The sequence below is a fragment of the Sceloporus undulatus genome, chromosome 2 (assembly GCF_019175285.1).
Source record: "Sceloporus undulatus isolate JIND9_A2432 ecotype Alabama chromosome 2, SceUnd_v1.1, whole genome shotgun sequence".
NCBI classification, from domain to species: domain Eukaryota; kingdom Metazoa; phylum Chordata; class Lepidosauria; order Squamata; family Phrynosomatidae; genus Sceloporus; species Sceloporus undulatus.
In genome coordinates this window covers 160,273,256-160,296,560 of record NC_056523.1, presented here as the reverse complement: position 1 = coordinate 160,296,560, position 23,305 = coordinate 160,273,256, and the positions used below count along the sequence as shown (strand labels likewise).

General features: G+C 39.5%; 2 protein-coding genes across 10 annotated transcripts in view; both read left to right on the top strand.

The window, feature by feature from the left end:
* MCRS1 (microspherule protein 1) overlaps positions 1–23,305 on the top strand; it is a 554,896-nt gene that overhangs the window by 242,870 nt on the left and 288,721 nt on the right. The window lies entirely within an intron of this gene.
* RHBDL3 (rhomboid like 3) overlaps positions 1–23,305 on the top strand; it is a 242,750-nt gene that overhangs the window by 186,340 nt on the left and 33,105 nt on the right. For all 8 annotated transcript variants that reach the window (XM_042448660.1, XM_042448656.1, XM_042448655.1 and 5 more), the window contains 3 exons: positions 3,222–3,446; positions 5,316–5,464; positions 13,056–13,168. In XM_042448660.1, coding sequence (XP_042304594.1) covers positions 3,222–3,446; positions 5,316–5,464; positions 13,056–13,168 — 487 coding nt within the window. The remainder of the gene's footprint in view (positions 1–3,221; positions 3,447–5,315; positions 5,465–13,055; positions 13,169–23,305) is intronic.

Here is a 23,305-nt window from a genome sequence, read left to right as displayed (position 1 = left end):
GACAAGAAGCAAAAGGGGAGAGCAATAAGGTCAGAACCCTGGATACAACTGTACAGTGACTTGTGCATAGGGACAAAGAGAACTGCTAGAGATAGAAAAGAAGATGGTGACAAGAACAACAACAACAACAAAACACCCAAAGAACAAGAGACCTCTACCACAATATCAGAGAAATCAAAGATAAGTTTAAATCAAGAGTGTTGAGATGATATACAACAAGCAGGAAAATGCATTACATGAGCAAGTAGAAATAAAAAGCGTAAAGAAATAATAGCGTAAAGAACTATATAAAAGAGACGAAAGGATAACAGATTCATTCAAGGAAGAACCATTTGAAGCAAACCTACTATTTCAGAGAGTGAAGTGGAAGCTGCATTCAAAGCACTTGGGAGAAATAGAATGCCAGGAACAGATGGCATACCAATAGGGCTTTTCTAAGCAACAGAGTCAGAATCCATTCAAATTCTAGTTAAGGTCTGTCAACAAATATGGGCAACAAAATAATTACTCACAAATTGGAAAAGTTCAATATACATTCTTATGCCCCAGAAAGGGAACATCAGTTATTGCTATAACCACAGGGTCATTGCACTAATCTCACATGCGAGCAAAGTGATTCCCAAAATTCTACAACAAAGACTTCTACCATATATGGAGTGAGAATGTCCAGATGTCCAAGCTAAGTTAAGGAAAGGAAAAGACACTAGGAATCATATTGCAAACATACATTGGATAATAGAATACACCAAAAAATACATTGGATAAGAGAGTACACCAAAAAATATTAGAAGAAATTCAACCAGTGCTTTATATGGTCAGATCTTCATATCTGTGGGGGATCCATTCTGGACATGGATACACACACACGCACACACACACACCTGCGTAAAAAAAGTGTATGCTCAAGCCCCAATGAAAATAATGGGGCTTGTGCACGGCACAGTGGTGTGGTGGCACACATGCACCATGGGCCGCGCCCCATTAGCCTTAATGGAATGTGCCTCCCCTTGCACCCTGCGTGCTCCCGTGGGCTCCCTCGTGGCTTTCAGCGTATGATGAAAGCCATGTAATAATATCCACGTATGATTTATGTAACTTTAAAACAGACGATGAAGACATTGGAATAGTTCAAGATTTTCCATATCTTGGCCCATACATTAGTCACAATGGAGACTGCAGCCAAGAAATCAGAAGACCAGGACTTTAAAGGGTACGTATGAAGAAACTAGAGAAGATTCTGAAGTATAAAATCATATCATGGAATCCTAACGTTAGGATTGTCCATGCCATTGTATTTCCAATTTTTGTGTAAGTATGTGAAAGCTGGATTGTGAAGAAAGCTGATATGAATAGAATAAACTCATCTGAAATGTAATGCTGGAGGAGAGTTCTACAGATACCACGGACTGCTAAAAAGAAAAATAAATGTGTCCTTAAGCAAACCAAAAATAACAAACCAAAAAGATAAACAAATGGATCCTAGAACAGATCAAGCTGGAAATCTCCCTGGAAGCCAAGATGATTAAGGTGAGGCTGTCATACTTTGGCCACATCATGAGAAGGCATGACTGGTTGGAAAAAAACCAATAATGCTAGGTAAAGTAGAAGGAAGTAGAAAGAGAGGAAGGCCACATGCTAGATGGGTGGATTCCATTAAGGAGGCCATGGGTATGAATTTTCAGGAACTAAGAAGAGCAATGGAGGATAGGGAGTCTTGGAAGTGTCTCATCCACAGGGTAGCCATGAGTCCAGATCAACTCAAGGGTGGTTAACAACAACAAGAGCAAATCAAGCCTGAACTCTCTCTAGAAGTCAAACTGACTAAACTGAAACTGTCATAGTTTGACCATATCATGAGAAGACACGACTCGCTAGACAAGACAGTATGCTTGGTAAGGTAGAAGAGTGTAGGAAAAGAAAGGACCACATTCTCAACCACAGACTCAACCAAGGAAGAGTCTGCAAGACCTGGGCAGGGCTGTTGATGTCAGGTTGACTTGGCGGTGTCTCATTCACGGGGTCCCCATATATCAAAGTAGACTGATGGCAGTTAACAACAAAATTAAGTATGCTGTAGCCATATTGAAAACCATTGCTAATTTATGTAATACTATAGATTTACGTGAAATGATGGTGGGCAACTTTTGGACAGTCCTCTTGACAATGTGTGTGAATTTATATGCAACCATTTAAATATATTCAAAATACTTCTATGGTTAAATTAAGAATTTATTTTCAATCATTCTTTATAAGGGAACATTTCCATTTTTTAAAATAAAACTCAGTATAGCCAACCTGACATTTTTAATAGTCATCTTGCACTTAATCATAATGTATGTTATGGTGTTAGAACTGTCACTGTAAGAAAGCTTTCCTTCAGATTTCCAGATACTGATTAAGAAGACTGAATATGAGACTAGATTCAATTCCTGGCTTTATCTGACATGGTAATCACAATTTTCTCACCAATATCACATTTTTTTCACAAAATAAATTGCTAAATTGTCTGCATTTCAGAATAAAGCATGACAAATCATCCTTTTATCTTTTTTGATTCAGATTAAGACATCAAATTATGTTATTTTATAGAATTATATTTTTGAATAAGCAAATGACATGTTTTGTATCTGTGAAAGAGTAATCCTACACAACCTGTTTTAACCACTTACTAATTTTTATAAAAACCATTCTCCATAATTGTTTGGGCAAACAGAAACTTTGGTCCAAAACACACTGCAGAAATAATCCTGTTTGAGACTGCTTTAACTGCCCTGGCTTAGTGCTAGAGGATCTGAGGAATTGTAGCTTATTGTGGCATGAGAGTTCACTGACAGAGAAGGTTAAATGTCCCACAAAACTAGTTTCTAGAATGCCCTAGCATTGAGCCAGGGCAGTTAAAGCCGTCTTAAACTGGATTATTTCTGCAGTGTGTTTTAAACCTTTGTTACTGAGTTTATTATATTTCATTTGTATGAACCAACAGTTTTTTGTGGAATGCGATAAAGTTATGTTGATTTGATTGGATATGCCATAATACGGGAAGTAGAAAGGGCTATAAGGTAAACTGGTCTGGATTCTTGTTGCCCCTATTTATTTACATCTCTCAATTCTGGACATCTTTTTATGGCATTTTCTGAGAACACAGTCAAACTCTCAGCAAGCTGAGATTGCTTACTTTCTTCATTTTAATTTCTCCTTTCCTTTCCTTGTTTTTTCCTCAGATGAGTAACAAAAGGTCCAACAGCTTTCGCCAAGCCATTTTGCAAGGGAACAGGAGGTTGTGCAGCAAGGCACTGTTAGAGGAGACGGGACTTAGCCTTTCACAGCGGCTCATTCGACATGTAGCATATGAGACTTTGCCACGCGAGATAGATCGGAAGTGGTATTATGACAGCTACACCTGCTGCCCTCCACCTTGGTTCATGATTGCCATTACCATTGTAGAGGCAAGTATCTTTAGGCAAGCCAAAATTCAGGGGAGTTATGTTGGCCTGTTTACCTGGAGTTACATTTTATCTTCTTGAGAGACACAAAGAAGGAAGATGTACAGTCTGGCATGGGGTGTTTCTGGATGATCAGGTTGCAACTATGTTAAGGGGAGCATACAACTTGTTTGTTTGTTTAATTTATATCCTTCCATTCTCCCTATATAGAAACTCAAGGCAGTTATTTAAAATAGTAAAATGTATTAAAATATGTACAAACTTTGACATTTGAATTGCACCATGTTTAAAAGCCCTACCCTCATCAGTTTGAAAAGGTCTGATGACACAAAGATGTTTTGGTCTCCTGATGAAAGGACAGCAGGGATGGGGCCATCCTTGCTCTCTAGGGAGTGAGTTCCAAAGTCTGGGAGCAGACATCAAGAAGGCCATCTTCCTTGTTCCCACCAAACAAGGCTGAGAGGGTGGTGGGACAGAGAGAAGGGCCTCTAAATGGTCTTAGCACTCTAATGGGCTTATAAAGGGAGATACAGTACTTCAAATAACCTAGAGCTAAACTGTTTAGGGATTTATTGGTCAAAACCAGCACTTTGAATTGTGCCCAGAAACGAACAAACAGTCAATTGAGCTGTTACAACAAGGGTACAGTATGTATGCTGCAGCTCTTTGGGTGAACTGATGTTTCTGAGCACTTTTTCAAAGGCAGCTCCATTTAGAGTGCATTACAGTAATCCAAATGGGAAGTAACCAAGACATGTACGACCATGGCCACATCATACAGCTTTCATGCACTCTTTCCTTGATTATACAGCCCTGTGTAATTCATGCCTTGATAATCTCACAGATCAGAGTTCATCTCCTGAAGAGGATTTGGAAGCTTCAGCTTCTGTAGAATTCTGCTGACAGGGTAGAACACCTGGAAGAGAGAAAGAGAGTTAAACAGTGTGTGTCTGTACCATTTAGTTCAGGAGCATATGGCCCTCCAGGTTTTACAGGACTGCAACCCTAGTCAACATACTCACTAGTGAGGTATGATGGGAGTGGCAGCCCCCAAAACATCCTTGTTTTATCCCAAAACTGCATTTTGCATTACAAACCGATTTAAACAACTACCAGACCTCATATGTGGAAACAGATATTACACATATCCAGCAGATGTTGATTGCAACTAAATTGCATTGAAAGCAATACAGTGGCATTTAGTTGAATCTGAAAAGTTACATTGATTTGTATGTACTTGCTTGGATTTGATGTCAGTATGAACTGTGTGAATGTAGGAAGAGGATTACAGTGGGCCCTTGGTATCTGCTGTGGTTTGGTTCCAGGATCTCTCATGGATACCAAAACCATGGATGCTCACGTCCCATTACATATGATAGCACAGTAAAATGACGCCCCTTATATAAAACAGGAAAATCAAGTTTTGCTTTTTGGAATTTATATATTTTTGGAATATTTTCAAGACATGCATGATTTGAATCCATGGATAAAGAATTCGTGGATGTGGGGGGCTGACTGTACTTCTGTACATGTGCATATGTGACAGGTTCTTCCTATGCAGGATTGGAAGCCATGGCTGATGTGGGGTCATGCTTTTGCAGTAGGATCTTTGACCACATGCCTTCCTTTCACATTGACACTAAGCATGGTTGCAGGTTCATGGCTTGCAGGGGGTCATAATCAAAGGTCAGGCAACAATATAGTGACTACTCCTTTTTCTACTTGTACAGTGGACTTTTGAAGGTGTAGATCTGACCAGGCCTTTAGTTACATATGCTTCTGCAATGTTCTTGTATGTTTCCTTAAATGCAGGTTCTGATGCCCCTAATTGAATGGATTATGGTTAACTGTTACATCTCCCTTCTTTTCTAGGTTGCCTTCTTTATTTACAATGGAGTGGTATTGGATAGGTTTGTGTTGCAAGTCACCCACCCCTTATATCTGAAGAACTCATTGTTATATCATCCTCAGCTCCGTGCTCAGGCCTGGAGGTACCTCACATACATATTCATGCATGCAGGGTGAGTGCTGAAGAAAATACTGAATTCCTCCATTTTGGCATAGGTTTGTGTGTATTATTAAAGCTGGGTGGGGGAGGACAGGGGTGAATATAACGCTGGTGCCTACAGTTGATATCTTTAGGCTGCTTTTAAGGCTCAAGCAGTTGGCAGATACACTGCTGACACCTAGCCTAAGCCTCTTTTGGAGAGAAAAAAGAGCCCAGGAATCTTGAGAAACAATGGGCAGCATTAGTTCTGGAATGTGATGGATTAAAAAGATATGCTGGAGTCACCCAGCACGCCTGTCACCAGTGGCATCGCTACCTATGGTGTCATCCAGTATGTAGGTGGGGGGGGCTATCCTGCTCCCTCCCCCTAACTTGCTTACCTAAACCCCCCTCCCCAGCTGTCTTCCCCTCTCCCCACCAGTTGCCTGTCCCTTGCCTTGCCTCCATCCCCAGGTGCTCTATGGCCCCATCATCCAGCAGGCTGCCCAGGGCAGCTGGGCAAGTGAGACAGAAGGAGGGGACAGAAGGGTTGTGCATTGCTTCTCCTTTTCCTCCATCATCAGGCTTCCTTCCCTTGCACTAAGCCCTGTGACCCAGCAGCCAGGAAGGGCACACATCACCCTTTCGAAGAGGGAGAAGGGCCCAACTGGGTGTCACCCCTCATCTGGGGTGTCACGTGGTGCTGTCCACACACACACACCAGAGATGCCACTGCCTGCCACTGCTGCAAGAAAATACACTATGGCCTACCAGTAGAGGAGGGAGCCCACCAGAGCTGTGTTTGCCCAAGTTTGCCTTGAAACTGTAGCTGTCCCTGGGGGCAGGGCCAACTATTATGGCAGAGAAGCCAATTCTAAAAAACCCTAAGTGCTATATTTTAATTCTTTCCTTCTTCCATTTATGAGTATGCACCTTTAATGAAATGGGGTGCTTTTGTATAGACTAATTATTTTGGATAGGATTCTTTCAAGAAAAAAATTTCCTATTGAATGTTACCTGGACCATGTAGTAGTTATCTTTTGTCCATTTATTATCTTTTACTGAATAAAGATTTGTCACATTTGTAAAATACCATTTCAATTTTCTAAGACAAATTTTGGTTCATAAGACAACATGAAAAAAAATGAAAAAATGTTTTAAAACAAGTGATGCTGGTTGAATGATACTGGAAATTGTAGTCCAACGAAGTAACTTTTCCATATACTGATAAAATGCTTATCCAAACTTTATTTTAGTGGACACCCAGTCTTACTACAAGCTTAGTGTTGGCTTGGGTTTCTATAATACCACATAATCGCTAGGGCAGTCCTTCCTTTCCAGATCTATCCATAAAACAAGGGTATTGCCACTCGGTCCATTTTTAAAATGACTTTAAATCTACAGATAAAATAAAGCTCTGTATGAGCTAATTTATATTACTTGCTAGTCAGTGTAAGACATCTAGGACACAAGCTGAGTATTGAAAAACAGGTTTTAGTTCTTGACTTGATGGTGATGACTAACCTAGCCTTATTGATCTGTAGCAATCTTACAGCTTTAAGTTGCTTTTTAATGGAAGTCCGTCTCTGTGCAAATTGAAGCTGTGGAGGGGGGATCTTTATTAGAACAGAGCAGGGAAGATTGAACTTTCCCTTTAACAGCATAGTTTTCCTTCAGCTTCCTCCAAACATCAGCTATTTATTTTTTAAAATAACCTGTGGACATCCATCACTTCCGTGCAATTAATTTGACATCACATCTGCTTGAGCCCTAAACACTCTGTAATCTATTTGGATTAAAAGGGTTGGCTTGGTCCATGTGGACTGTAAAGCATCTTGCAACCTCAGAAGACAGTAAGTGCTTAAACTATGTTGTAGTCTGCTTTCTTTAGCCACAAAACACTAACCTTTGCCTTAACAGGTATCCTGTTGCCATTATTCTGTTGTGTTGCTTGAAAAATGTGCTGAACATTTTAATTATCACATTTCTTTCACACTCTTGGTTGATTTCCAAGGGAAACTCTGGGGAAGATACTATATCCTGTGCTTCACATCTGTAAATATTAAGAGACTTTGCTAGCATAAGTGTACTACTTTTTGCAGCAGATTCTAAATCTTTTGGACATGCAAACCATCAAAGCTATACCACATTTTGAGAAGCAGTTTTTGCTGATTTCTCCCTCTAATATGATGAAATATTTACCACAATAACTAAACAATCATTTATAGCCAGCTTCACTACATTAGATTATTTTTTCACATCAGGAGAATCAAATTAATCTTAGGAAAAGTAATAATCTTTTTAAAAAAACGATAGTACCATTATTCCCTTCTCTTTCACTTTTCTCTACCAAAGGCCAAACTAATATAAAGGTGGGCCTATTGTTGCATAGTTCCTGCTGTGTCTTTAATATGTTAATTTGAAGCTCTTAATTTACTGTCTTCTTCTTCTTCTTCTTCTTCTTCTTCTTCTTCTTCTTATTTAATGGGAGAATGTGTGTCAGCCAGAAGGTTGTGGAGGAGAAGGTAGTTGTTAAGGGTAGCCAGCTGGACTACTTGACAACTTCCAAAAATATGTGCTGTTTGTGCCTCAGTCCTGATGGAGAAAATCTGTACAAGAAGGCAGAGCTATAAATTTTGTTCTTTTTAATTTTAAAAGCCAAGTGGACATTCATTATCTGTCGGGCCCACCCTTTGTATTGCTGCCATAACTAATGACTCGCTTTGATTCTAAGGCCCCCATTTGTTTGGTTGTAGAGAAGATGAAGCCTTGATAAATCAATTATATTGTCTTCTAAAGAATGACACACTTGGAGCATGAGAAAGCTAATTATGTTTTATGGGTGCGACTCTGATGCTTTTGGTTTTGGTAGAAGTTTGAATAGAAAGATTCTTGAGACATTTTTAAAGAACAGACATCCATCAGACACACTTAGGATTAAAACCTCTGAGGCTCTCTCATCTGAAATAAATCATTATTCCACAAGAGTCATTATTTCAAGAGAGTTAAACTTTTTGTTAGAAAAAATTGGGCAACTTTCCATTACTGTTGTTGTGTTTTACCATTTATGCAGCTGTTTCTTCTATATAACAAAAGGTAGGTTACTATCTTTCCCAAACTATTTTTTACTACAGTTCTAAACAGATTTCCAAATATTTTTGCTAATGTAAATCTTTTACTCTGGCTGTCATAGAAGCAAAATAGGCAATCATAGGGAAATAATGCACACTGCTGAGGTTGAAGCATTTTAATTGATAGCAATAACAAGCAGGATTTCTTTATCTATAAGAGAGGATTTACCCCTAGAATTTAATAGTGAATCCTTAACAACAATAACACATTTTATTTATATTTCCCAAGAAGAAAACCAGCATGTGCTTTATAGACTATAGCAAAGCCTTTGACTGCATAGTTCATTAAAAGCTATATAATACTCTTAAAGGTATGGAAGTGCACTACATTTGATAGTCCTGATGAGAAATTTGTATGTAAGACAACAGAATATGGAGAAACAGAATGGTTCCCTATTGGCAAAGGGGTCAAGCAAGTCTGCATGCTATCACCCTACTTGTTCAAGTTGTATGCAAAAATATCATACAAAGATCAGGTTTAGACTCAAAAGAAGGAAGAGTGGTGATAGGAGGAAGGAACATCACCAATCTAAGATATGTGGATGACACCATACTACTAGTGGAAAACATCAAAACTTGGAACAATTACCAAAGAAATCAGTGAAAAAATTGCAAAGGCAGGCTTACAGCTGAACATAAAAAACCACAAAAATAATGACTATGGAGGATCTACATAAATTCAACCTAGATGATGAGGAAATCAAAATAGTTAAAAGATTTTCCATACCTTGGATCAAACATTGATCAGAAAGGAGATGGCTGATAGGGAAATAAGAGGAAAACTAGGACTAGGAAGGCAGCCATGAAAGAACTAGACAAGATCCTAAAGTGTAAATATATACAACTGAGGATACAATTAGAGTTACAGAAGCCATTATATTCCCCACCACCATGTACAGTGTAAGAACTGGGCAATGAAGAAAGCTGGCAGAAAGAAAATGTATTCATTTGAAATGTGGTGTTGGAGAAGAGTGCTGAGGATACTATAGACAGCCAAAAAGACAAATAAATGGATCCTAGAACAGATCAAGCCTGGACTCTCTGTGGAAACCAAGATGATGAAACGGAGACTGTCATATTTTGGGCACATTATGAAAAGGCACGATTCATTAGAAAAGACAATAAAGCTAGAGAAGATGGGAGGTAGCAGAAAAAGCCAAAGACCGCGTGCCAGATGGCTAGACTATCAAGAAGGTCATGGGTCTGAATCTGCTGGAACTAAGCAGAGCAGTGGAAGATAAGGGGTCATGAAGATGTTTCATCCATAGGGCTGTGAAGAGCCGGGGTCAGCTCAAAGGCAGTAAACAACAGAATATATGAAGTTACACTTTTTTGCCTTAATGTACATCCCTTTACATTTTTCCATTTGTTGTTTTCTTTCCAATTTGATCCAGTTTAAAAAGGTCCCTTTACAGTTCTCAAAAATTATGAAAAATTCAATGAGATAGTATTTGGATAATAGTTTTAATGCAAAACCACACAATCCTAGATATGTCTACTGAAAAAATAAATCCTCTTGCTTTGAGTAGGCAGATGAGTACAAGATTTCAGCTTTAGTCTGCAGAAATTTGTCTTCTTGGAACACTGGCACTAATCCAAACCAGTTCCTTGCTTGATATTGTACAGTTAAAAGCTCACCTCCCACCCCCTTCATAAAAGTGCTCTGTATCTTGATTCAGTGGCAATACATAAAACCTAGTTGTTCTAATCCACAATTATAAAGAGGTTTTGGTTTGCAAATATTTATATTTAGCTCACAGTGGTTAGAGTGCACATCTAATCTAAAATATCCAAAGATTGTGAGCCTATTACCTTCCCTGTAATTCCAACTGTAATAATGCTGCCTACCGTTTTTTTTAAATAGAGACATAAGTTAAAAGGTCTATAATTTCCAGAATCCCCTTTAAAATAAACCAAGCACTGGTGATATGTTGGCTGCCTTCCAGTGTTTGATCTTAATGATGTTTATCTATTTCTGTTAAAAGATCAGCACTTCCCCAGGTGAAGTCTTTAAGAACTCTTTGGTAAATGGCATCTGGCTCTGGTGGTTTGTAATTTGCTAATTATCTCTAAGACTTCAGTCTTTGCAACCTCTTTTTGATAAATCTTCTTAAGTACACTTCTCAAACAAAATGATTCATGATCTCTCCAGCATCTTCTGTGGTGAAGACTGAATGCAAAAGAATCAATTCAGACACACATCATGCTATTCCTGTGGTGCGCTTTTTAGACAATGAATTTGTTGTCTTAATGTCCTAGTTTGTGAACTGTGTAACAATCCTTTGTCAATTATATCCTTTGTCAGTTCATTATTATTAGAGGTTTATTTTGGCAAGTTTCTTCAAAGGGGGGTTGCCATTGCCATACTCTGAAGCTGAGAAAGTGTAACTTGCCTGAAGTCACCCAGTGAGTTTCCATGGCCAAGTCAGGATTCAAAACCTGGTCTCCAAAGTCTTAATCCAAACCTCAAACCACTACACTATGCTGGCTCTCTTACTTTATGTATTAAGCTTATATCTTACTTTTATGCCAAAATGTGGCATTCAAGGCAAATAACTATCGTCAAGTTAAGTGTACTCGGTGGACATAACAAAAACGTGCAAAAATGCAAGTGCATCCATAACAAAAGTTGACAGTGCCCTTCTATTACAACTAGAATGAGAGAACATTATTCTTAACTTTAGGGTACTGATCATTCTGTCTTTGCTATATGATGCATCAGACATCATGTCAATAGTATAGTAGCCCTTGGTATCTGCTGGGGTTTGATTCCAGGACACACACACACACACACACACACACACACACCATGGCTACCAAAATCCATGGATGCTTAAGTGCCATTAAATACAGTGGCATAGTAAAATGGTGTCCCTTATATGAAATAGTAAAATGCTATTTAGAATGTATATAGGCGTAGAATATTTTCAAGCCATGGATAGTTGAATCCGTGGGTAGAAAATCTGTGGATATGAAGGGCCGGCTGTACTTTGGACCTTTCATCATTTGCTAATTCATAGCTCAGTCAGGCTTTCTGCAGAAGTCTTTCCACATATCAATGAACACACATGGCCCCAGAACATGGGGGGGGGGGGAGGTGGCCAGGCAGGGCCACCTTTGAAATAGTTAGTCACCATCAAGAGTCTAAGGTAGTTGAGGCCTCCCAGGAACTTCCTAAGTAGTCAGGAATTACCAAAATTCTGCTAAATGATCAAATGCAGTAGTAGCAGTAAAAGTAACAGGATTGGGAATAACCATAGTTATTGTAGTTGAGAGAGCCAGTGTGATGTAGTGGTGTGAGTATTGGACCAGGAGCATGTCTACATAAGTCAATTAAACCACTTTCCCCCTGCCCTCACAGCAACCTGTCTGCATGATGGAGGGCCAAATCCCTGACCTGAGCATGGACAGTTTTCAAGAGGGAAGGGCAATTCATCACCAAATCCCACCCCCCCCATCCCTGCCTAAATGGGATAAATGCTCTCCTACTTCATTTCTTGATCCTTAGACAAATTTTGCTACAACCTTTGATTCTGCTCTGTTTCCTACTTTTGCATTCCAAATGTTTATGCTTAAGAACGAATCTTGTATTTCTTCCTGGACTCCAGCATATAATCTTTCAATTTCTTCTTCTTCTACCTCTGTAGTTGGATCACAAATTTAGACTGTGATTATTGATGGGTTTTCTCTGAGGTCTTTTTAATATGATTCAGTCAGACTTTTGGTCTCGATATTGCAGGAAAATCCAGAGCATTCCATGGCAACACCAGGCAACTGTTGTTACACATATCCCACTGTGCCATGCGGTGGCAACTCAGCCACAAGTGCTAGTTGCTCCCTCTGAGATCACAATGAAGTGTCCAGGTATGTGATTGACACTGGCCTCAGAGGGAGCCACTTGCAGCAATGGTGGTAGTGCCAGGCACCACAGCGGGATGCATGTTTAGACAGCTGTCTGGCATCACTGTGAAATAGATTGGTAATGGAAAGAGTCCAGGGCAGCCCCGGGACCAGAATATTCTGAGAGCAGCCCGGAGTGTAGAGGCTGGTGTATAGGAGCCCTGGGACGCTGAGAAACCAAGATTCAGATTCCCACTTGGTCATGGAAACCCACTGGGTGACTTTGGGCAGGTTACACTCTCTTAATCTCAGAGGAGGGCAGGGGCAAACCTGCTCTGAACATATTCTGGCAAAAAAAACCCACCTTAAAAATAGTTCTGGCATTCCTGCCAATCATCTCATATTCTTAATTATTATACTTATGATCATGCTTTGTCCATCAATATTGTTAAAAAGATAGGTTCTTAAACCTAAATCATTACATTCCCTTCCCCCTCCCCTTTTCAGATGTTTCAGTGTTACATGGAATTAAACTTAAGAAATTCTAGGGGTAAGAGAAACATGATAGTGAGTTGGGACTCCCCATACAAATTTGTCTGTTAGCCACAAAGGGAAGTTGAACTAACTAATGTGTGCTGTTTCCCTTTGCCCCAGGATAGAGCACCTTGGACTCAATGTAGTTCTTCAACTGCTAGTTGGAGTTCCCCTTGAAATGGTACATGGTGCTGCAAGAATTGGATTTGTCTACATCGCTGGAGTATTAGCAGGTATGTGTTATGACCAATATAGAATAAGCTGCTTGATTGAAGGAACGGTGGTCAGGGTGGCTGCAAAGAAAGACAGAAGATTGAAGGCTTTCATGGCCAGCATCCATAGTTTTTTGTGGATTTTTCGGGCTGTGTTGCCATGTTCTAGAAGATTTTCTAGAAGATTCCCAGGCTCACACACTTTTTCCCAGGCAAGCATTCTCTGACGATGCCAGCCACAGATGCTGGCGAAATGTCAGGAAGAAAATCTTCTAGAACATGGCCACATAGCCCGAAAAACCCACAAAAAACTAAAGTCAGAAGATGTCCATTCTTTGGAGAGGTGATTTTACTTGAAAAGGCACCTCTCATTTATCCTTGCTCTTCTCAGTTTATGTCCCAATTTTCTCCTGTCATGGGCCAAAAGGTGGCTTACAAAGATTAAAATAAAGATTTAGCTAAACATGTCATAATACTAAAGTTTTTTTAAAGAAATAGTTCTATTAAAAGCACCTAGTTAAACACAGTTTAAAACATTTTTAAAAGATACAAGATAAAAACAACACATTAGTTCCAAATGTGTTCTGCTATTTAATTAAAAATCAAAGGCCTGTTGAATTAAAAAAGTCTTAACCTGCTGGCGGAAAGAGAACAGAGGGAGCAATCATTATCATTCTGGAAGCAATGTTACATTTCTGGAATTCTTGATCCTTTGTCAATAGAGTCTTCATTATAAATGGAATGAGACAGTGAAAGTTGTAGTAATTTTTTTTAATTGTGGTAATTCTTTTTGTTTTCTTATGTTCAACTATAAACTTGCCTTTGTACTTTCTGCCTTGACATTTTTCCAGTAACTATTCCAAGTCTTTGCTATTTTCTGCTGGTTGTATGGTGTCATTTGCATATGTTAAATCATTGATGTTCCTTCTTCCAGTTTTAATACTCCTGTCTCTGAGTTTAACCCTGGTTTATGTATGATATGTTCATTATACAGGTTAAACAGATAGGGTGATAAAATGCAGCCTTGCTTGACTCCTTTGACAACAAGTGATTCATAGTTTTTCATGATCTACACAACCAAAGGCTTTGCTATAGTCCATAAAGCACAGGCTGATTTTCTTTTGAATGTATTTGATGTGCTCCATTAGCCATTAGCATCTATCTCTATGCTGTATATCTGACGCCCTGTGAATCATGCCATTGTTTTATCTTTTTTTTGCTAGCCAAGTGCCATAATAAATTCATTCATTCATTAGCCAACATAGTTTGCAATATGATCCCAAATCATCTTCCTTCCTGAACCCAGCTGGGAAATTTGGCATTTCTTTGACAATATAAGGTTTTATTATAGAATTCTGAGCATCACTGTGCTTGCATGGAAGATTAGTGCAGTGGTCCCGTGGTTATGGCAATCCTTGGTGTCACCTCCTTGGGGATTGAGTGTTTCCATTCTGTGCACCATTGTTTTGTTTTCCATATTTGTTGACATATTTTAGTTAGAACTAGAGTAGAGCATGTCTCTGTAGCTTAGTAGTATTAGACACAGTATTGGAAATTCTATATTATATTTTATATCTTAATTTGATTATTTGATATTTATATAATCTCTTTGTTTTTACATTGTGATGACCTATGGTTATAAGCAAGTAAAACTTTGAATTTAAGTGAACTGAACTGTCTTTGTAGCTTGAAGCATCTCTGTTGGTATGCCATCTATTCTGGTGATTTATTTATCCCAAGTGCTCTGAGTGCAATTTCCACTTTACTTTCTAAAATTGTAGGTTCCTCTTCAAATGGTTCTTCCTTGAGTGAATCTGTAGTCCCTTCATCTCTTTTATATAATTCTTCACTGTATTGTTTCCATTGGCTTTTTATTTGCACATGATCATGCAATGTGTCCCCCTGCTGGTTGGCTAGGATCCCCACTCTTGGTTTAAATTTTCCTTTGATTTCTCCAAACTTATTAAGAATGAATCTTGTATTTCCTCCTGGACTCCAGCATATATAATCTTTCAATTTCTTCTTCTTCTACCTCTGTAGCTGGACCATAAATTTAGATTATGATTATATTGATGGGTTTTCTCTGAAGTCTTTTTAATATGATTCAGTCAGACTTTGTATTACATCTTTTGACTGCTTTTGCTGCATCTCTTCTCATTATTAATGCCACCCCATTTTTTAGATTTTCATTTCCTGAGTAAAACACTGTATAATTATCTGACTCAAAATGTCCCTTCCTGGCTACTTCAGCTCATTCACCCCAAGTATTGCTAAGTCTAGCTTCCCCTGGTTTATGCTTTTCACATAAATCATAACTGTGTTGTGCAACTACAGAGTTTCTTTGGACTTCTGAGTACGTGAGCAGTTGAACATGCTTTTAGATTGAGTCCAGTTGTGTTATTAGCCACAGCACTACTTATAATTGTCCTTTGCTCTTCTACAGTAGCTCATTGAGTGCCATCCAACCTGGGAGATTAATCTTCTTGCATTGTATCCTGTTTCATTTTGGATTGTGTCATCATAGGGTTTTCATGGTAAAAGATATTTTAAAAAGGTTTACCATGCCTCCTTCTGCACAGTACAGTCATCCCTTTATATCTGTGAGGGATCTGTTACACACACACACACACATGTGGATAAGAAAAAACATGGGATCTTAAGTCCCATTGTTTTCTATGGCAGCTAGAGCGGCTACATGCACACATCTCTATTACAAACAGTGAGGGGGGAGGCGTCTGCAGAAGCTCAAATATGTGGATGGCAACACCATGGATAAGAAGAACACACTGTACTAACAAATGTTAGCTGTGATGCTACTACTGCTGTCTCTGAGAGATTCTCTGCCAATGTTGCCCCCTACTACACTCCTGCCCAACAGCTGTTTGTCATCTTTAGTCTGGCTCTTCAGCAAACTGTCTGAGACGGGGGACCCTACTACTGGCACTGCTGCCATCAGCATAGCCTTTTAGGAACACACAGTCCTACTTCTGCAAAAAGATAGTGCCATTGGTGGATAGCCTCCGTAATTTTGATATGACTGATAACGCCCAGTAGGGCCTCTGTAGTTTTCAAGTTGCTGGAGGGGCAGGGGAATCTCCGATATGAGTCTAACCCCACTTTAAATAATGTTTAATTTGGTTCCAGATTCAGCCAATATTTTGAAATTATGAAGATATGGTACAAAAAGCAAATCTGTTCAGAAGCCGCAGTGATATCTTCCATCAGATTTCACATGCACTTTGATTATTCACAGATTTGATTCATATGCTCTCTCTAAGAATCTCTAGTTCCTCTGTGGTCGATATCTTTCAGAAGTCTCTAGGCATTTGTAGGTTCTCTAATGCAATTCTATGGTCAACTTCGGGCAGATGTTGACCATAGAGTTACACTGGAGGACCAAGAGATTCCTGAGAGGTGTTCTCTCAGGTTTAAAAAGTGTGTGTGTGTGTGGGGGGGGGGTTCCAGCTTCCTGGGGCTCCTCCACTCCTAACACCTGTGAATGTGGAGAGTCCATTGTAGTAGGTTCTTCTGATGTCAGCCTTCTTTCTCCACTGAGCTACATACTGAGTTCAAGAACACATAATAGTATAATAATTATGCACTCATAAATGGAAATTATAGAAGTGGTTGCTAACATAATTATTGCATTATTGCTAATGCTTTTTAGTAAACATCAGTGTTAGGATCATGAATACCATTACAATACCATTACTACATGTTGTGTTTTAATTAGACAAGTTTTGAAAGGGAAAAATAACTTCAGGAGTTATTTCTAATCTGTACGTTCCTCTTGGTTTACCCCTGCTTGTTGTAAAAGCAATAGCAGCCAGTTTTAAAGTTTGGTTAGGGCCCAGTAGGGCAACCTGACAGTATTGGATGATAGACCTTCATGGACTGATTGATTTCATATTTGTACTGTATTTGTTATTCATGTCCGGCATGAATAACAAATACAGTACAAAAAGCCAGTGTGATGTAGTGGTTTGAGTGTTGGACTGTGACTCTAGAGTTCAGAATTTGATTCCCCTCTTAGCCATGAAAACCCTCTGGGTGACCTTGTTCATCATAGGGTTGCCATAAGTCTGAAATTATTTGAAAGCACATAACAAGAAATGTTTACTAGGCAGTAATAAATCAGATACTGGTCTTTGCCATGAAAAAGTACCAAGAGGTAGAATGGTAGATATTAGATTAATTGAACTGGAAAACCAGGAATGGACGCTTGTATTTTTTTTAAAAGAGGCTTTTTTATCATACAGGATAGCTTTGCTTTTACTCTGGAACTTCTTATCCCATGAGGGATGTACCCAGAGGTAGTAGGAGGTACTCAGTGGATGAGGGAGAAGGCAATTCTAGATCATTTCTCCTGCATGCCAGTGTTCTATGTTTAGGAAACTCAGGAAGGCTATCTTTATGTGGAGCATTCAGTCACAGAAGTTCCTTGTCCCAATACAAGCAAGAAATAAGTTTGCCAAATAAATGAGAACTGAGGCGTGTTACAGACCGCCGAAAAGCAGCGGCCTGCACCCGCCCCTTTCCCTGCCGGATCGGGGCCTCAGCAGCCAGAGCGGCAGCCGCTGAGGCCCCGATCTGCCGCTTTCCAGGCCATGGGGAAGCGGCAAAAGGCCACTTCCCCGAGGCCTGGAAAGGGGTGTCCTTGGGGCTTCAAGCCCCAAGGAGACCCCGCGGCGGCAGGGAGGAGGAGAAAGGGGCCGCTTGGCCCCTTTCTCCTCTGCGTCGCTGCGTGCAGCCATCTAAAGGCTGCGCCAGCGATGCAAGACCAGGAAGGAGCTCTGTTTCGGAGCTCCTTCCTGCGCCGACAAAAGGGCGCACTAAGCGCCCTCGTGCGGCACGACGGCGTCACGTCCGCGCCGCCTCATTTAGAAGCGGCGCTTTCATGACGCCATCATGGCGGCCCCCATGTAGATGGGGCGCCGCCATCTTGTACATCCTCAGGACGTATTAGGTTTGGAGGCATCAAGAAGTGACGTCCCTTTTTAAACCTAGGATGTCCTGAGGACGTCCCTTATGGCGGTCTGTAACCTGCCATAGTCTGAAATAAGGCCTAACTATGCATGAGTGAGTTTACTCCATCCCTTTGTGTAATTCAGCTCCTCATCCCTGTTTTTACCTGTTATTTTCTTCCTTTCCTAGCCTTAATGTCTCCCCCTTTTAAAATTTAGATCACAAATTCCTGGGAGAAAGAACCTATTCTCTTCTGCTTGTAAAGACATAGGACCTTTTCACACGGGAGGCAAGTGTCATTAAATTGTGATTAAGTCATGCTAATAATGTGATGGGGGGGATTACCATCACAGAAACTCCCATTGTTATGCAATGATGTGTCCATTACTGTTTATGCATGGGACATGAACGGGAGAAGTGCACAGGGGTGTGACAGCATGATTTAATCACGATTTAATGATGCTTTCCTCTTCTATGTGAAAGAGCCCATAGAGGAATCCAAGAGCACTTAACAAGGAAGAGGTTTTCTACTATAAGCTTTTATGAACACAATCCACTTCACCAGATGCATGGAGTGAAAACTCTATGGACAGACAGTTATACAAATGGGGCAGAGGAATGTGAAAAGTAATGGAAATACAAAGCATGTTGGTGTGTTTTAAGTATCAGTATAATGATAGCTGTAAAGGCCATTTAACGGACAAAGCTGGGAAATAGGTTTTGCATACAACCTCAAATAAGCAGGTAAACACACACACACACATATATATAGTGGAGTACTATATTTGCCTATTGCATTGGCATGGATGTCAGACCAGTAAAATATTATTATTATTAACCTTTATTTATATAGCGCTGTAAATTTACACCCAAAATATTGTTGTAACTTTGTGATGGTCTATGACTGTAATAAAGATGAACTGAATTGAACTTTTTGTAGCTCAAGCATGAGGAGAATTCTTTTGTGTTTCTGCTTGTGTTATTGGTATTATCTATTATTCCAATTGTGGAGCTCACTCTTTAGATCGACTAGCGTGTCCACATCTTTGTTTTGTTTTAAATGGACTATTAAAACATTCTTGTTCCCTGTGGATTTCCTAGTGATTTAAAATGTGCTTTGAATGTTGGATCAGGGTTCAGTTCCCTGCCCAGCCGTGGAAACCCACTGGGTGATCTTCAGTGAGTCACACTCTCAGCTCCAGAAAACCCCATGATAGGCTCTCCTTAGGGTCATCAGAAGTCAGAAACGACTTTAAGGCACACAACAACAAATTTATCTTTTTAAAAGCTCCTAATTTTCCTGAGTTACAATGTTTTATTCACCCCCCCCCTTGCTGTTATAAAAGCAACTAAGAAGCAATTTTATAAATAAATATGTATTTCTCCCTTAATGTGGGATTGATTTTCACCTATCTAGCCCTTTGCATTCCTGATTTTCCAACCCCCATCTTTCTCCATCCTACATATTCTTCCCCTTGTCAGCTGATTTTGTTCTTGTTAGCTGTGTCAGGCTGTGGAAAAGAAATGCTAAAAATGAAAAAGGACAGAGGTAGAATAGCTTTCTCATTAGAAGAACTGAACAGCTTTGGAAGACACTGCAAGAAAAGATCACAGACAGAAAGTATACTTTTTTTACCAGCCAATTATTTCACAGCATGAGAATGAAAAGATCTTCTTTCAATTTTAAAGAGTTTGCAGCAGAAGGAAAGTAGCAGGTATAATTAATGGATGAAAATATTAAGGAAATATTTGTTTTTTCGTGTTTATATGCATGTGAGAAGAATTTAAAAGTATTTAGCATATTTTTTGTTGAATATTTTCATTTCAGGACTTCTGTGAAAAAAATTATTTTCAAAGAAACATTAGGTTTTTAATACACAAAAATATTGTGTACAAATTTAAAAATTCAAAATGTGAACTACAGTGTGCCCATGTCATACTTTCAATGAGGCTTGAGCATATGCGTTTTTTTACGCAGGGGGGTCCGGAACGGATCCCCGCATAAAAAAAGGGTGCACTGTACCACACTCTATATAGCCATCTTTTCAACTAAGTATCTAGTGTATCAAGACATCCTTGTTGGGAGAAAATGAAACATAAACTCCTTTAAAACTGCAATTAACAGTTGGAAAATTAGTGCCTTTGGTGATGCTTTGAAATTGCCTCAAACCTGTAGCTGCTGTTTTTGTGAAATGTGGTTAGGGTGTCTCTTTTCACTGACAGTAGAAAACCTCCCTGTCATGCTGCAGTCCTCAGATGTGAAATGTTGCTTCTGCAGTAGTTGTGATATTGGCAGTCACATGCTATGAGCATCTCCTCCTGTCCCCTTGCTCCCACTCCCTCTTGCTATTCCCAAGCAGTCTGATTTACTTCCCCAACACACATGTTTCTTTCTTTTCTCTTAAATTGCATTAGCATAATTCCAGGATTGCATTAAAATGTAAAAGTCAAAATTAAAAACACCGGAAAGGCACCCTGGGTAGGGCATAAGGTAGAGAGGCAGGGTTGAGGAGGAGTGCAGAAGAGAGCACAATGGCAGAAACAGACCCAGTAGCGTGATTGCAAAGATGTGTGATAATGGCTACTCTCAAACTGGTATTCCATTGTAATTAACTAATGTGATTTCAGTGAGAACAGGGCTTGTGTGGTAATGTCCATAGTTTGCTAAATAACATTCATATCCTTTCATAACCTTTCTCTGAGCTGGCACAACACTCACTCTTCCCAGCTGGCTAGAACTCTTACCCTATCTGCTCTCAGATGGCTCAAGCCATCAAACTTAACTGCCTTTTGTTGCTGTTGTTGTGTGCCTTTAAGTTTTTTCCAGTTTATGGTGACCAGCCCTACCCTGCTGTAACATTCTATTACATCTGGTTGACCAACCTAGGAGAGGGCAGACTCCAGATATGTCCATCCCATGCAGGAGTAGATCCCACAGATGAAAAGATGCAGGTCCCTGAATTTTTCCCCAGCAGAGAAAAAAGCATCTCGAGGGGGAAATTTATTATTATTTTTATTAACCTTTATTTATAAAGCGCTGTACATTTACATACAAATTTCATAAAGGACCCTCAGCACTTGATTGCAACTACAGTGCTTTTAATTTTAGAAAACAAAAAAGGAGGGGGCGTTAAACAGCTATGCAGAAGACATTATTTGGCTATGGTAGTCTCTGGTCTTTCTAGCATGTACTGACCAAGGCCATTTGCCTACCTCACCATTCTTTGCTTCCAGTTTGACTTGTCAGCTACAGGCATTTTGAAGCCAGCTCAGTCTTGTATGTAAGATTGCAAGAATATATCACACTTTGACTACATTTCTAAAATGCAACTTCATTTCAGATAATTATCTTGAAATACTATCTAGTAATAAATCTGTTGTGCAGTCCATTATCAACAGCAGACACCTCCAAATATGAAGTTTCCAGAAGCATCCCCCAGCCCACAATTTATTTGTTTGATTCTGCTCATGTTCTTTTGGTTTCATTTTCCAGGTCTGCTCATTTCAGGCAATCTTTATCACTCTGCCAAACTGTAATGCTGATATGGACATGTTGCTAATCAGCCAAACAGACCCTTTGACATAGGCCCTACTAATAGATTACCTCAACATGTGCACCTCATCCCATCTATAAAACTGAGTGCCATTCATTCAAGAGAGAAAGGAATTCTTTCAAACTACTTCACACTAGCATCTAATTGTGATCCATGAAAGATGCTCTGGCTGCTGTGGGAAGTGTTCTTGTTGAAGCAGCATCCATTGGATTTCTGAAATTGCTAACTTTACAACTGTATTTTAAATATGGAGGTGTCTAATGAGGAAGATTTTAAGCAGTGTCTATAAAATACAAGTCTCATGAAATAATTAGACTGAAGGGGGGGGGGAATCTCCCAGGTATCTACTGTGAATTGCAGTTTGGCAGACAATACTGGTTGCTTGCCCATCTAGAGTTGCCATAGACATGTTAAATTTGCTTAGAACACCTGGATGGAAAAAAGAAAAACTAAATAGTTTTATTGACATATCAACATTGGAGTTTCTCAAGCCTCCTTCCTGGTTTGGTGTTTAATTTCTAAACAGTGAGCAGCAAAAGTGACATGACATGAAATGGGATGAGAACCATCATGGCCCCTTTCATTGCAAGTCACACACTCTCTGGGCATGGTTTTCAATGTCTTTAGGTCTGGGCAAGATACAGATCTAAACCAATTAAACTGTATTAATTTGTGAGCACCACACCGGTTTATTCATATGCCACCTGAATTGACATGCTGGCCTAGATGGACCCTTGGCTTAAGCAAATGGGGGCTTTTCATATGTTCTTAAAAGATGTTAGTATTTGAACAGACAAATTGGCTGCAATAATATTTTTGCAAAGAAACATTTCTGTTCAATATTCCCAACTGGTAGAATTTCTTATTTTCCCAGACAGGTTTAACCTTAGGTGTGTATGAGCATTCACCTGGGAACAAAACTGAAGGAGTCAAGCTTGGTGTTGGTTGAGGATACTATCCTCAGTAAAATATCCTGCCTTGAAGAAAAATAACAAAATAAAATGAAATATTACCTTTCTTTGACCTTTTTTTAAAGTTGCATAGGTTTTTTGAGCTACTAACCAGGAAGATGAACTTCTATATATTAATTTTAAAGCTGTGTTTCATTTCCCCCTTTTCAGATTAATGCCATTTGTTATAGCAGATAATCAGCAGAAAGCAGACTTTGCTAGGTTTTGTATTTTTTTAATAGCTGCACTACAAAAAAATATTGGGAAGGGCTGTGGGTGCCTCTACACAGCTTCCCATTGCTGAGGCTTCTGAGTATGCTAGGGCCAGCACTTTTCCAGCAACCAACATTTTTAGAATATATGATGTGTCTTTCTGAATCTCTCTAAGGCTAACTTGTCCTGTATTTTGTTGTAAACCTGTGGCTTTTTGGAAGTCAACAACAAGGCACAAAGGTGGTGGAAATGGCCAATGCCTGTTATTGATCTCCAGCAGGCAGTATTCAGTGGTTTATTGCTCCTGAACATGGATGTTCCACTTTGCTATAACTGACAGTCCAATGTTTTGTGGGTTTGTTAAGAACGTTTGAAAAGCCATCACTGAGAAACTGCTGTTTCTTTTTTGGACAAATGCATATTTTCTACATAGATGGCAGACACAACTGAATGGCAAAAGTACAAATTATTATTTT